The sequence below is a fragment of the Triticum urartu genome, chromosome 1 (assembly GCF_003073215.2).
Source record: "Triticum urartu cultivar G1812 chromosome 1, Tu2.1, whole genome shotgun sequence".
Taxonomy (NCBI): Eukaryota; Viridiplantae; Streptophyta; class Magnoliopsida; order Poales; family Poaceae; genus Triticum; species Triticum urartu.
Genome location: NC_053022.1, coordinates 327,794,873 through 327,811,465, shown reverse-complemented (window position 1 = coordinate 327,811,465; position 16,593 = coordinate 327,794,873). Strand labels below are relative to the sequence as shown.

The 16,593-nt window shown below is 51.1% G+C and overlaps 1 protein-coding gene across 1 annotated transcript; it reads right to left on the bottom strand.

Moving 5' to 3' along the window:
* Positions 1–231: 231 nt before the first annotated feature.
* Positions 232–3,992, bottom strand: LOC125510258. Its single transcript, XM_048675383.1, has 3 exons — positions 3,227–3,992; positions 1,311–1,491; positions 232–987 (listed from the first exon to the last, which is right to left on the bottom strand). The coding sequence occupies exons 1-3, from the start codon at positions 3,689–3,691 to the stop codon at positions 443–445; spliced, it is 1,191 nt and encodes a 396-aa protein (XP_048531340.1). The 5' UTR covers positions 3,692–3,992; the 3' UTR covers positions 232–442.
* Positions 3,993–16,593: the final 12,601 nt, after the last annotated feature.

Here is a 16,593-nt window from a genome sequence, read left to right as displayed (position 1 = left end):
AGTTTCGAAGATCTCGTCGCTACGAATCTTTTACGTGAAAACAGTTTTTTAATCGAAGCGACGGTTTGTGCTATAAAACATTTTAAATTTTCGCATTGGGAAGAATCTTTGATGACACCATCATTTTTGTTTTTTCTGCATATATATGGTTAGCAACTCTAATTAACTGCTAGTGGAGTGGACAAAAATAAGATGAAGATGCATGCACAAGCTAGAACGACGCAGCGGGACGAATGGGAGGATCAATCGAAGGTCGTCCGGATCTGTTCCTAACCACCAGTTAGCACAGTCCATAAGACAAATGAAGTGCCTGTTTTCAAGGCCAGACGTTCGAGATGCCCTAACCCCCGAGCTAACATCTGAACATGTCTGTGTACCTACATAGTGTTTTGTTTTATTCGACATGGTATACTTACATACTGTAGTTGCGACACCTAGTAACCTACAGAAGCAGATCCGTGACCAGGCCGGCCACCAGCTCGTCGATGAGCAAGCCAGCCACCACCACGCCGATCTGACGCTCCTCTTCCACCTCTCCGAGCCGTGCTGACCACCGTCGGCTCCGGTCCATCTCCGCAACAAGGCGCTCCCGGCCGCACAACACCTCCTTGAGACCCCACCGAGCCCCAGTGCCTTCGATCCAGTCCTCGGCCAGCCTCGCCGCGGCTTCGAAGTTTTTCAGCGTGCCGTTCTTTCGCGTCTCGGCGAAGAAGTCGAGTAGGAGCCGCTCGGAGGCGCAGACCGCCGACACGGTGCCAACCAGGAGGTTGTGCTCGTCGGGGTCTTGGCATACGCCGACGCTCCGGCGACCCTCGGGACATGACAGCGCCGTTGCTGCGCAGAAATACTCCGGCTGCTGTACCGGGACGCTGCCGAGGCCGTCGGAGTCCGAGGCGGCGGCGAAGGTTTCGTCGAGGTCGACGGCTCCGACCTCCCCGACGCTCCCGAACCGTCGTCTGATCTTGTAGTGCATCTGTATATTTCTCCCTGCACAACGACAAAGGAATAGTAAGAGTTAGAACTAAGGAGTGACACTCAATGTCCTTGGTTCCATCAACGATAACCGTAAGCGCCAACCCATGGTCAAGCGAACCGGAAACAGTTCCAAGCCTTTTCCCCGACCGTCACCGGCCGTGTGGCCCCGTGCAGGATCTCTACTCGATCCGGGCATTTTGCTTTCTCCGGCACGATGGCCGCATGAGCAGTAGCGGTAGACTAGCCGCGAAGCGCGGCTTTTCTGGAACGCCCGTAACGTGTCGGATCCCGCATTTAGAAATCCATTTTTGTTGGGCATTTACAACAAATCTTACTCTGGTGAAGCTGCGCAAGGCTGTCGCTGAAGGAGGTCGAGCACGCGGCAGCGCCGCCGACCCTCCCTTCCTCCTCTTCCACGGCGTCGTCCTCGTAGTCGTCGTCGAACGGGAAGTCCATGACCGCCACTGGGCTGAGCTGCTCCTTGTCGTCCGCCTCCTTGGATCCGCTGTCCATCGCCTGCAACATCGCACTCCAGTTAGCATGCGTAACCACCGTCGATTAAAGTTGTCGCGCGCGCCCACGGCGAAGGCCGCGGCCGACGTCGGCGCAGGCCACAGGAGGGCCGGTTTACGGCTCACGGGAGCAGCCGGCTCCGGCTAGCCCGGCCGTTCTGCGCCGGTGGCGATCTTGACCCTTTCCCAACAGACAAACGCAGATGAAACAAACCAATTACTAGTAGTAGTAATCTACGTACTACACGCAGAGCAGAGAAAAGTCTCGTCGACCATAAACTAGCAGAGCAGATGCAGAACGCGCGGCGCCTTGCCGATAAACCACTATAGTAGTAGTATATTTAATTTGGCCATTGAAGCACGCATGGGAGTACTTGCTTGCATGTGGGCAGTGGCACATGCGGCGGTTGCGCACGAGGACATGGGCGGGGGTACGAGTAGTACGTGGTTGGTAGAGACGCATACACACGCGTGCGTGCAGCTAAATAATGCATCGCGGATAGGGCAGTGGGTGCGTGCCATCACTCGGTCGGTCGGAGCCGAAAGGCCCGATGGAGGCTACGGCGGCTAGCCACCTTGCTCGACGGAAGCGACAACACTGGGCTCGATCAATCGCTTCCCGACAAGCCGCACTAACTAGGCGCCTCGCCTCGGCCTAAACACATTTATGCTCGATCGGCGGCAACCACTGCCTCCCGGTGACCACCGGAGCTACCCCCATGTAGCCACGCACTGCACTGCACTGCAGCACGTCCTGCATGCAGCGGGAGTGAACAGGAACAACATGCCGGAGCCGGACAGAGAGCTCTAGACACAGGCCTGTAGCAATTTGTACGTGCCGTTTCATGCAATTTTCACCAAGCTAGCGTAGCGGCAGTACGTTCAAATCCTTTTCCCGGAACCAACCTAATGGTAGTACTTATGGCCGAGGCTGATGCGGATTTCAGAGGCTATACTACTCGCTGAAAGAAACCTAACCGGTGAAAGATGTTTTGTCTTGAGAAAGGGACGCTGCCACCAGTACCACACCGGTTTTGCTACCAAAAGCTAGGCAATCGCAACTCCAAGGCACGCACAAATCTCATCGCAGCGACCATTTGCAAAGCAGTGCGTACATAGTTTTACTCGTCAAATGTACTACGTACTTACGGTAATAATGACAAATAAAGAAGTGTAGTACTACGTTATGTACCACGATCCGCTTCTAAACTAAAGAATGCAGTCTGTGAAATGTCAAACATCCGAGGCCGTAAATCTAGGTGGCTAGGGTATAACAGTGGACTACTACTAGTACTACGTCAATTCCTTTCCGTCGACGAGTATCGTCACGGTCGGGTCGGAGAAGCTACACGACTTTACTCTACGTACGTAGTAGTACTCTGTACAAATAGTGCGGTAGCACTGCCCAGGACCACGTACCGCTGCTGCCTACGGTATCAATGTCGTACCCTCGTAGCTTCCATTGGATGCTCGTACACATGCATGCACGAATCCAAGCGTAGCAATTAATGGCGGATACGGCCAACGTGCCTGCCTTGGTTCGCCAAATGAATTACTCCACTACGTGTACGTGGGGCTCCCGTTTCATGGCAATCCAGAGCTTACGGAGTACTCCTACGTGAATAATGCAACGGACCAAATTAAAGCCGGTGGGGCGACGAGGCCGGCGCTCCTAACTGAATTAACGACCGCCATTAATCCTAGTTACTGCAAGAAAATGAAGGTGATTAGGACGGTACCTCCTCCTTATCTTCTTCTCTCGTGCAGGCGGTGCTGGTGGCGGCGCCGGCGTGCAGGCTCTCCGTCGAGCTTGCAGAGAAGTCCGACTCGGATTTCCTCTCGGTCGACGACCCCGACTCCGACGACTCCGAGTCGGAGCTGCTGCTGCTGCTGACGGCGGGCACCGGTGCCGCCTTCTCCTCCTCCTCCTCCTCCCGGCGCCGCCAGCTGAAGCCGTCCCTGAGCCGGCGCGAGAGGGTCCTGATCGAGAGCAAGGGGTGGCGCAGGGAGGGCGATCGCCCGAGCCCACGAGGCGCCTCGGCCGGCTCGTGGAGGGCGTTGTGGCGCGCCCGCAGCGGCGCCGCTGCCGGGACGCAGAGGTGGCGCGGGTAGCAGCGGAAGCCGGCGGCGCTGCACGAGTCGCAGTCCAGCTCCAGGAGATCCTTGAGCCTCAGCGGCCTACCCTCGACGCCGGCCACCGCCATTGCCGCGCCACTCGCTCCTCTCCGCGAGCTGACCACCGAGCAGAGTGAAGCGAGAGCAGAGCACAAAAGGCCACTGAGCTAGCTAGCTGGCCGTGTGTCCACTGTGCTCAGCCAGCGGCTGTTAAGTACCCCGCTGATCCGTACTTGCCTGGCCCCGTGCGCGCGCCCGGCTTGCGCGGTAGCTTCGGGCGTTCGTGCAGGCTGTGCACGAAAAGGAAAACGCTTGTTTTTATGCGGGGGTTGCGATGCGAGAGCAGGTGGGCGAGGAGGCGATGGAGAAGAGAAGACGGAACTGCGTGCAGCCGCTCGTGGGCGTGGGTTTAAGTAGAAGACGCACGGCGCGGGTCGGGTTCAGGTCAGAGACCGCTGTGGAGGCTTTGGTTACATGGCTCCAAGGGAAACTGACGTGCATTGGTGATTGTACTAATCACACTCGCACACCCACCAGGGACGGCTACGAGGCTAGTAGGAATTATGGCTTTGGTCCATGGCTAGCTAGCTACATGGGCGTACGTTGGTACGTGAAGCTGAGCGATCTGTGGCCGATCATCCACTTCTATAATTGGGGGTGGCTGCCCCGTGTCTTGTACTCGACGGCAACGTCTATAATGGATTTGGTAGCGGTGCTCGCGCTAAATGTGTGTAGCCAACAGAGCCCAACGAGTTCATGCACGGTTGATACATTCAGTCGTCCTGAGTTCGTTCGCAGGCTGAGGATTCCGGATCAGCGGTGATTTCAGCCCCGAAAAGCCGGCGACGTCTAAGGTTCTACGTGCAGAAATATCACTAGGCATGAGCGCAGAAGAGAGAAGAAAAACAGTATAGGCATTTGTCTGTTAGCCTGCCAGAGCCGGTCGATAGGTGTGTCTGTCATCTTAATGATGATAGTAGCTCGGCGTTTTTACGGCCGAGACCAGCAGGGAAGCTTCGGCGCGGTTTCCACGGCCGCTCTGGCGAATCGAATCACCGTCGATGGGCTCTCGAATCTCGATACCTCCCCAGTCAGTCCCCAGACAGGCCTCTTGTACGGGGTCAAGTAGGGTTGACCTGTACGCGTGGAGGATGGAATATATACTGCCTCGACTCTTTTAGTATAGCGAGATTCGCGCTCCAGCTGTGGTGCTCTTGGCCGGCCTGCTCGACGCTGCCAGTGCCACGGGGACGGGGGGACAGCGCTCCACGCCTGTCTCCTCCGTGGTTTCCTCCGACTGGGCAACATCTCCGGCCGTCACAATCTTTACCCGACGAAGGCGAGTTCACGGCCCTAAGGCCAACTCCACCGCGCGATCCTAAATGAACATCTGGATTAGCCGAATTTTGTTTTTTTGAAGCGTCGATGGTTTCGGCCGTGTCCGGCTTTGTCAGATGAGTCGTGCGTGCGCCCACCGCGTGGCCGCACCCTAAATCGTGTCCGGATGGACGTGAATAAAAATAAAAATAAAAACTAGAATGAAATAACTAAAAAAGTAAATAAACGCATTTAAAAAAACATAAAACATATATAGGGGTCGGCCATAAAACGGCCCGGTTTCCACAGCCACTTAAAAGGCCCAATTTCATAATTAACATATAAAAACAAAATAAAAAAAATGCCTCACGCGCACTCCTGCCGCGCCCGTCGGTGCCGTGGCCGTCGTCGTCTTCACTGGCCGCCGGTGTCGTCGTCATCGCTGACGAGGTCGACGTAGGCCGGCGGCGTCCACAGATGGGCCAGGAGTGCGTCTTAGACGGGGGCGGGCTGGACAGCCGGAGGTGCCTGCACCACCTCCTCCCGTGGCGACGCCTCCCGCTCCGGTGACCGCGGCGGAGTGGGGCACCAGTTCACGCCCACGCCCGCGGCCATCTCCGGAGCAGTGCAGGACCTGCCCCACCCCTGGCCCAGCAGCTGCTGGAACGCGGCCGGCGGGTCCTCCTCCATGGCCTCCTCCGTGACGGCCGCCATCTGCAGCTCCGGAAAGGCGACGTCCCCGGCGGCAGAGAGGGCCATGGTCTCCTCCAGGCCGTCCCACTGCCGCTCGTCGTGCGTGTTCATGGAGTCGTCCATGACAAGCTACAGGAGACAGGCCTCCTCCTCCGCTGTCATGCGAGGAGGGGGAGGTGGCGACGAAGACGGGGAAGGGGACGGCGTGGGCGTGACGCCGCGCACCCGTCTACGCCTGCGCTCCTGGGGAGCAGGCACTGCGCGCTCCTGTCGTGGCCGCCGCGGCCCCGTCGAGGTGCCGACGAAGAACGACGCGCGCCTGGTGTCGTGCTCGTCACGAAATCAGGTGTCCCAGAGCCCAGTCGGGGGCGTACCTGGGGTCGTAGAAGAGGTCGCCGGGGAGAAGGCGGCGGCGGCGCTCGATCTCCTTGTCGCGCGCACGGCCGCTCGTCGGGACCGGCGGGATCGGGACCCGGTCGGCGGAGAGATGCCAGTTATTGAGGAGATGGACGTCGCTCCAGGGGAGCGGCGTCCTCGTCTCCCAATAACGGCGGCACACCGACGCGCGGATGTAATGTCCGTCGCGCTCGCCGGCGGACGTGGGCGCGATGGAGAAGGCGGGCGGCGCGGGGGCCCGGCGTGGTGGCGATGGCGACGCAGGCTCGTGGCGGCGTCCCGACGAGGAACCAGCCTCGCGGCCGTGCTTGCCTTTGCAGCCGTAGTTCCAGAGGCCCATGGCTGCGGGCGGCCGGCCGGCGAGATGTTGGCTAGGGTTTCGGACTGGGGTTGTCGGGTTTCGAGGAGGCCGCGGGATGGCGCGGGGCAGCGTAGACGACGCCCCGTCCATGCTTCCCACTTAAAGAAGGACGGCGACCGTTCGACGTGCGGATGATAGGTGGGGCCGCCCGCTCGTGTGCATTGATGTTGGCGGGCGGGAGGTAGGTGGTCGCCCCGCCACGCGGCCAGACACGGACGAGCGGCGCGTCCGTTTGGTGTCCGCGGCGACCCAAATCCGACGTAAAGATGCGCTTGAAATGGGTCGGCCCGGACACAAAACGGATAAGATAAGTCTGAGCCGTTCCGCGCTGGGCCATCTTTTTTGTCCGTTTTATTCTAAACGGATGAGGCTGGACAGGATAGAATTGTGCGATGGAGTTGGCCTAACCGGGAGTATGCCTACTCTAGATGCCAGCCGTTTCAGTTTCGGAAACTCGAACCGGATCGGCGGGCACCGAACGATCGATCAGTGAGCCCGTGCTTTGGCTCGCATGAGCATGGGCAACAGCGCCGGCGCAGAGCCATGCATGCCTGCCTGCCTGCGTGTCGCCACTACCCCTTGCCTGCTCCACGACAGACGCACGGCTCGGCGATGTGACTGTACGGCAGCAGTACAAGTGACCTTGCAGGCAGTACGGGAAATTTTCATTTCAACGGCTTTTGGGAGCTTAACTAGCCGTCCGTCCGTGCGATCTGTGAAACAGTGGTACCTGTAATATTGCGAGATCAGCGTCGTGACTGCGTACAGCTGTAGCAAGTTAAATTACATGTGCGGGTGTGCGGGTGTGCTCAGTGTATATTCAGCTTCGCCGCGGCTTCGGGTGGTTTTGGACAGGGCGACGAGGCCCTTGGATCGATGTCATCTAGTGCAGCTGTAAGTCACCGCGTTGGTAATAGAATCTGGAGTAGGCATAGGTATGCTCTTCTTCCTGGGGCTCTTGTTTAGATTAGCGTTGTACCCTGCCCACGATGATGCGGTGATTACAATAACGTTGATTTGGTGAAAGATGCCTCTTCTTCTCCCACTCAACTTGGTTGGGCAACGCATGGTCAAAATCTCGAAGCGAAAAAACGGATTTAGGGTCAGTTTGGTTGCCTTCCTCGTGATTTCGTGCCTGGCCACAAGTGTGCCTGAAACCTGCCCGAGACATGTTTGGATAATGTCCTGAGCGATTTGACACAATGCCTAGCCTAAAAAAGTTGTCGTGGTCATTAGCCTGGGCAAATACAGGCACCATCATTAGCTTGGTGCCAGGCGAACGATTCCGAATGTCTGGTGCGTGCCTGGTTACATATTAGTGTTAAAATATTCTGCCGGTACAATGGACTCCACAACCGTATATACTTTTGACCCTATAAAATATTCCCTAATGCTTTTTCAGGCCAGGGTATCATCCAAACGTCCTCCTCTCAGGCCAGCCTGCCCAGGCATAGAACACATATGCTCTCAGGTCTGTTTCAGGCACTGACTTTTTTCAGGCACGGTGGCCAGGACACAAACCAAACAAGCTCTTACTTCCGGCCACTGGAACTTTTTATTTCTACCCAAGCTTAAGTTCATCATTTTTACTTGTATCTGTAATAACTGTCCATGCGTCGCAAGGGGATATGAATATGGAAGCGTTGAACTCATCTAGCCGAGACATAACTATGTCTCATTCACCTCACATCGTCAATGTGTTGATCGTGTATTTGTACCGCATTTTGTCTCTTCTTTTGTTTTGTCTGTTTCCTTTTCTTTTTGTGCATTATTATAGTGTATGATAAAATCGGATCAGCTTATCTCCAAGAGATCCTAAATAGCGCTTCATGCGCCCCCAAGCACACTGGCGCACACGCGACACCAGGTAACAACATGGCCCAACACTGCAGTGCTTGCACAAGCTCACTCACTCGCCTGCTTTTTTTCATTCTTTCTTTTTTTTCCTTGGTTTCCTCTTATGCTGATGTACTACTGTCCAAAAAAAATAGGCTGCCGGTTTTTCAATAAAGAAATATTCACATATTATTAAAAATTACAAATTCAAGAAATTTTTACAAAACTGATTTTTTTATAGATTTGAAAAAAATGTTCACAGATTTAAAAAAAATCCTGAATTTTAGTACAGTTGAAATTATTGTTTTTTTCATTAAATTTAGAAAAGATCAAGAATTTTATTTTTCCCCCAATTTGAAAAGAAAAGATGACAAATTTGAAAAAAGTTAAAAAGGTTGAAAAATTTCACGAATTTGAAAAAAGTTCATGAATTTAGCAAAAATATGATGAATTTGAAAAAATCACAAATTTATAAAAAGTTCATGATTTTTTTAAAAATGTGCACAAATTTTAGAAAAAGGTTCATGAGTTTGAAAAAATCACATATTTTAAAAAATAATTCATGAAATTTGAAAAATATCACAACATTGAGACCCAAAAGTTCACATATTTGAGTTAAGAAGTTCACGAATTTGAAAAAAGTTTGCAAATTTAAGAAATATTGTTCACGAATTTCAAAAGAGAAAATTCATGAAATTTACAATTGAAAAAGGAAAAGTAAAATAAAAAGCCCGGCCTAAAACCATAGAGAAAAAAAGAAAAACAGCGAGAAAGAGAAACCAAAAGAACAAAACTATTGCTACTATGCTAAATGGGCCGGCCCATTCTGATCGGGGAGCGGGGTGCGCCGCTTACTGAATACACTCTATTTGATCTCCCTGCACGTACGTTATGTCTTGTAGGCTTGTCCTATGGTTGGATGTTTAGAAGAACAGCGATATCTCCAGTCTACCAGGGTTCAAGTTCTAGACTTGACATTGACGCCCGCATTATTCCTTGATTTATTTCAGGCTTCCGACGATGTTTGTTTAATGGGAGGAAATATTCCCGTCGACTAAGAGGCGTGTGTGACAACTATGTAAAATTTCAAAATGGTAGGCGGGCTCATTCTCTTAAAGATGCTCATAGGGATAGGATATGCGTGTATTATTAGAGTGTGTGTATACTCGTGTATGTGAGTAATTTTGATTATACAATGTTAAAAAAAGACTTGTCCTGACTTGGCCCCGCTGGAACGGATAGGATTGGGTCGGCTCCAGTACCCCACCGTACAAGCAAAAACCAGGGCATAATGACCCTCCCGTTTCTTTCCTTTTCCAATTTTTTATTTAATTTATTTCTTTTTGGAAAACTAAAGTAGAAAACGATAAAAAAATGAACATAAAATGCAAGGCGACCCAGTTGCAGTCTTGTTGTACCCCTTCAAGTTGCACTGCCTGAGTGGTAGCTGGTGCGGTGCTAGATAGATGAGCACCCTTTCAGCTGGTTGTGTTCTAATTGATAGCACATATGCATATATAGCTTAGAATTTTTTGAATGAATGACAACCAAGTTTTAGAGCTGAAAGTATAAACCAAGGGAAGTAGTAGTGCTGCTTACAAGATGCATTCCACATACTGTGGCTTGTCCAAAAGGGTATCAAGATTGACAAATAAACATGCAATCTTAGCACTGTATCTAGCACATCTCATGTCATTGTACTGCAGCCACGAGGACCTGCCACTATAGAGCAACTGCTCATCTGCCCATCATCGAGGTTCTCCAGGCCGTGCTCGTTTTGCTCGCCATCGTAGTAGTCCTCGATGCAGTCCACATCCCTCTCACGGGCATCGCAGAAGTAGTGACCATTGCCGTAGAGGATAAACTGGAGCAAGTGTGCGCTGGCGAATTCTAGTTCGCCATAGTGCAAACCAATCGTTGCGCCTGACACCGAGGCCGGCATGGTTGTGGCGCAACGTCTTGAGCAGGCAGAGTTTGTGTGCCGCGCTCCCCTTGCGTGCCCAGAGCACCACCAGCCGCAGCAGCCGCAACATCGATCAACAGCCGAAATAGTATGTCAGAAGGAAGGTAGCGTTGACATTGTTCAGATAATGCACACAAAACTAACTCAATTATGGAGCAGTAAACACACCAATAGCAGCGTAATTTGGCGGTTTATGATCTACCAAGTATAGAAAAAATATATTTCAATACTATAAGCATGCATTCATTCGAAAAAAAAGATTATTTGGAACTAAAAGGAACAGAAAGGTGGGCATGCTTCTAGTCCGTCGGTTAGCAATCTGAACAATCATGAAAATGAGGAGATGTGGAGAGGTGAATGAACTAAACTCTACTTGATGCACTGTAAAAAAAGCATCTAAGCAAAAAGGCACTTGTAGAGACACAGAAAACAGCCTACAGAAGAATTACAACAGAGAAACATAAAACTTATGCTGATTCAGTAATTAAAAAATTTGGCGGACCATGGTAATAATTCAAGAAACTATACTACTTCCATCGTCTGCTTGTCCTATGATAAATTAATAGATTTGTAGAACATGAAGGTACATCCAGGTATAAGCTGATGGCCGGATGGATTAAAAAATCCTCAGTGAAACATTTAAGTGTCCGAACAATGGAGGTAACAAACCTAACGGAACTATAAGTGATAATTCTTCAGTTGTCTACGGCACCACATATTTATTTTAAGAAGGGCACTGTCCACCAAATTAACAACACACCTCATTCTTTGTATATGCGTTAGCATCACATACCTTCTTGAGCATCACACATCTTGGGTTGGCATAGCTAGAGAAATCCTCTTCTCCTGAACATCGCCGAAATCTCTCTCAACTTCTCTCCTCTAATCTCCCTGATTCATCCCGGTAGCATCAGTTAGCCCAACACTTCCTTTCCTACCTCTCTCTTCTTCACACAGCCACCCCAACCATAGTTGCTCGACCTGCCACCCAGCGTCTCCCTTCACCTGTACCTAGGGCTTCTCTGCATCTCGCCACCCTACCCAAACAACATTTCAAAAAATGTTGTTTGGGTTAGAAAAATGTAATGATATGGCAAAAATGACTCAATAATGATTGTAAGCAGTGCCTTATATCCTCATTGGATAAGATAAGCATTACAGTACTATATACCATTCTTATTAAACATTGCAGGAGAGAGAGCCCAAATAACGTAATCTGTATTAAACATATATAGGTACAAAATTGATCTCTGCAAATATCATATCATATCATTTTCAAGAAAAAAAACAGAGGTGATTTTAAAGAGAATTTACCTTAAGGTTGATTAATGAAAACACGACAAGAGAAGAGCTAAAGATTAATTTAATTAACCTCTATGTCAGCTCCAAGCAATCATGTTATATGGGTTAGCCCGTTTGTCGCACCGATACCTGAAGTTCTCATAGGAAGTCTGCAAAGGTGAAAGATTGGATGATTACGAAGTTGCAATGGTTTGAACATTAAGAGTTTTAAAACAAGAGAAAAGGAGGAAAGGGAAGTCACCTGATTGTTGCTCTTTAGGTAGAAATGAAAGACAAAAAGACCATGGTGCACTAATGTGAAAACAAATACTGATGTAAATGAGCAAGGCTCGAAAGTGGCTTGCTGACATATCTGAAGTTTGAACACAAAGATGATGCAACATATATCATAATTATATGTAACCGAAAATCAGAAATTCGGTAGTATCTGAAACTAAATTTAAAATAATATCAACCAAACCAGTTCATCAAGGTTCGATACATATATACAATCATAGACTCAATACTTATGTTATGACACAGTTATTTTGAAATTTACTTATAATAAAACTGAAAAGCATATTAATTGCTGCTGCTACATGATTCCCCTTTGAACTGGAACAGGGGCCTATTATTCGAAAATAAATCAACAGTCTAAATAAGGGAAGCCATCGAGTATTAAGAGGTACTCACCATACCATAGTTTACTTATTATAAAGCTGAACATCGATTAAGTGAAGAGAAAGACTAAACAGATGATTCACGAACAATGACAAACTACCTGCTCACTTAATAGCAACCTGTGAAAAAAAGCACATGTCAGCACAAAGAGGAGCATCAGCACATCCTAAGCAAAAATTAACATCCAGCGCAATCAAAATCACCTCCATGGCAGCCATCAGGAGACGGAGCAAAGAGGAAGATGAACTAAGAGTGACCTCCATCCTTGGCTGCCTCCCAGACGACGACGTCGGTTCCTGCTCCCTGCAATGCGCAGAATTCAGCAAGACGCCGAAAGCAATCAACAGACGGCTAAAATCACATTTTACCTGATTCCAACATACATAAAAAAACGTACAATTTCTTTTAGCAATTCATCAAACGATTGGTGTGCACAACCACAACTGGACACATAGAATCTCTGAAGATGTTAAGACAGTCAGCTTCTGCCACCTGAGAGGGATTTCACCGCCCCGAGCTCGAGATTACGTGAGAGAGGGAGGTAGGCAGTGGGGAGTGGGGTAGAGGTGCAGATTAAAACATGAAGGAAAGAAAGTGGAGACGATGGCCCATATATACGGCTTGCCGTCGCCGGAATCATGGCCGGACGCCGCATGGTCCCCATAGCCCCCGCCGGGGCACCCAACGTCGTGGTGGCTATCCGAGCCTGGGACTCCATATTGGCGTTGTCGCACGCGCGGACGGGAGGGCTGGCCCCACGAGACAGAGATGCGCCACCGCTGCTCTTCCTTTTCTTGCCGCTCCCATCACCGTCACGCGCTGCAACCTGCAAGAGCCTTGTTTGTCCCGCGGCGCCTCCCCCGTGTGTGCTGAGACAGGGCCGGGAAGGAATGGGAAGGGGTTGAGGGATCAGACTCACCTCAGATCCTGGTATCCATCCCTGTGGCGGCGCCTGTAGCAGATCACAAATCGAAACCGTCGCCGCCGCCTTCTCCTCCCACCCAATCTTCCCTCGAGAAGTCGAGATACATGGCTGGTGGCGTGCTTGCAGCCGTGTCCCCTCCTGCTTCTCCTACGCCCCACCTTCTCCTTCTCTTGCGCCCTACCTTCCTAGCCACTGACCGCTGCTCTGCTGCCTCCTCCCGATGGCCAGGAATGGGAACGACCAGAGGTTGCGTGTTGAGGTTGCGTGTTTTGGAAGAGAAAGGGGGAAAGGTTGGGGGCTCGAGGCGACTTCCTGTCTCTGTCTCTCCCTTTCTTCTCGATAAAGCAAATGAGAAGTGCCGACCGTCGCTTCAATTGGCTATCGCAAACAGTCACGCCCTACCGACGTGGACACCGCGAGGCTCTGCCCTTGATGCACACCTTATTGTTTTGAATTATAGGTGTATTTTGTGTCGTTGCAGTATAACAATAGTCATGCAACTGGCTGACATCTCTCCACCCGTTGTAGTCACATGCGTACCCCTATAATTGCAATCTGGTTATAACACTTTGTCGGGGGATGAATCCAGGCAGGCAACGGAATCCAGATCCTTTTCAAAAACAACGGGGCCTGCATCGCCCCTCAATCCGGCCCAACCTCGGCCGAGTCGCTCGACTCGGCCAGGTCGCTCGACACGGCCAAGCAGGCCGACCCGGGCAGACTCCTCGACTCGGCCCCAACAACCAAGATCAAGACTTCTCCAGCAAGCCAACACTGCCCTTGGCGTGTTCTTCAAACCCGGCCAAGGGTCAGCGGCTGTCCCATCCTAGCCGTATGATGAGGCGAGTCTCCGCCAGCTAATGATCAAAGCAACAGTACCCCGCCCATGCTTCTGGTCAGCCGGATGAGGCAACAGTGCCCTTCGCCTACCCGCTGACTAGGGTCTGCATGGCTACAGTGCCCTACACCTACCCGCTGACTAGGCCTGGTGTGGCAACAGTGCCCCGACATGACCTATGATGCCAACAAGCGGCGACCTGATGGAGCGCCACTGTAGCCGACTCAACCCGGCCATGCCCTCACGATCGACAAGACAGCACACAATGCCCCCTAGGCGCATGGGGCCCGCGCCCGGAGAACCCGGCGAGCCCTGGTACCCGGCGGGTCCCAGCACCGGGTTCCTGGACACTAACAACCCGGCCCTACGGCCTTGTAATATTACCCTTGTACCCCTAGGGGGTTGACCTATAAAACCCCCCAGGAGCCCCCATGCATACGGACAACTCACTTCATTCACACAATCGATCACACACACACACCCAGCAAAGCAACACCCGAGGAGAGGGAGCAGCCTAAGCCTTGGCCAGACCTCCTTCTTCCTCCATACAGCTCTAGGAGCAACTTTGTACTGTTACATATAAACCACACTCGGCAGGACTAGGGGTGTTATCTCTCCGGAGAGCTCTGAACCTGGGTATGTCTTGCATCCCGCGCTCGCTCATGTTGACCTCGCCTCTAAAACCCACCAGTGCCCTCAAGCCTCCTCCTATCTTTAGCCATCCCTTGGCATCTACCGCACGCCCACCACGATAGTTGACGCCCACCGTGGGGCAGCTCGAGGTCCTGGCCGGGAGAATGCTTCGGACGGGGATCCTCTCCGAGCCCGTCACGCCGGCGGACGGCGTCATTGATACGCTCGCCGCCTCCTCCGCCACGCTGCGCATCTTTGACGCGCCTACGGACGACGAGTACCCCCGCGAGGTACTTAGCTTTTCCGACTTCCCGCTCTCCATCAACGACGACACTCCCACCGGCGCGATGGACCTCTGCGTGGAGGTTTTCGTCACCGACATCGATGCCTCCTCATCGTCGAGCGCGGCAAGGAAGGCCGCCAAAGCTAAGGCCGCGGCGATAGGGCCGGCTCGCCCAACCCGTTGCGCGCCACGATTATTGACTCTAGTGCAAGTGGGAGACTGAAGGAAATATGCCCTAGAGGCAATAATAAAGTTGTTATTTATATTTCTTTATATCATGATAAATGTTTATTATTCATGCTAGAATTGTATTAACCGGAAACTTAATATATGTGTGAATACATAGAAAAACAGATTGTCACTAGTATGCCTCTACTTGACTAGCTCGTTGAATCAATGATGGTTATGTTTCCTAACCATAGACATGAGTTGTCATTTGATTAACGGGATCACATCATTAGAAAATGATGTGATTGACTTGACCCATCCGTTAGCTTAGCACGACGATCATTTAGTTTGTTGCTATTGCTTTCTTCATGACTTATACATGTTCCTATGACTATGAGATTATGCAACTCCCGAATATCGGAGGAACACTTTGTGTGCTACCAAATGTCACAACGTAAGTGAGTGATTATAAAGGTGCTCTACAGGTGTCTCTTATGGTACTTGTTGAGTTGGCATTGATCAAGATTAGGATTTGTCACTCCGATTGTCGGAGAGGTATCTCTGGGCCCTCTCGGTAATGCACATCACTTTAAGCCTTGCAAGCAATACAACTAATGAGTTAGTTGCAGGATGATGTATTACGGAACGAGTAAAGAGACTTGCCGGTAACGAGATTGAACTAGGTATTGAGATATCGATGATCGAATCTCGGGCAAGTAACATACCGATGACAAAGGGAACAACGTATGTTGTTATGCGGTTTGACCGATAAAGATCTTCGTAGAATATGTAGGAGCCAATATGAGCATCCAGGTTCCGCTATTGGTTATTGACCGGAGACGAGTCTTGGTCATGTCTACATAGTTCTCGGACCCGTAGGGTCCGCACGCTTAACGTTCGGTGATGATCGGTAATATGAGTTTATGTGTTTTGATGTACCGAAGGTAGTTCAGAGTCCCAGATGAGATCGAGGACATGACGAGGAGTCTCGAAATGGTCGAGACATAAAGATCAATATATTGGACGACTATATTCGGGCATCAGAAAGGTTCCGAGTGATTCGGGTATTTTTCGGAGTACCAGAGAGTTACGGGAATTCGCCGGGGAGTATATGGGCCTTATTGGGCTTTAGGGGAAAGAGAGAGAGGAGGCTGCGCCCCCCAAGGCCTAGTCCGAATTTGACTCACTACAAAAAAAGACACATCCGTGACATTTTGGGCCGAACAATTTTTTTCTGTCATACATATGACACTTCTATGACGATAATTGTGACAAAACCCGGTATCATCATAGATGTGGTGGGCTCCTACTTCTATGACAAAAAATCATGACAGAAAATGGGCTTTTTGTCCTGGGCGGGCCGGAGACGCAGCTGCATGACATTCTTTGGGCCGTCCATGACGGAAAAAACCGTGGTAGAAGCGAGGGCGAGGAAAATTTCGGGGAGTTCCCGGTTACGGTGGGAGGTCGGGGGTCGAGAGATGCGCATTTCTCTCGTACACGTATGCGCATGTGTGCGAGGCGTTGGCTCTAACTGAACCCGAGCGAGGCGTTGGGCTCTAACTGAACCCGAGCGATTGCACTGCAGGCTACGCGTTACTGAACCCGAGCGATCG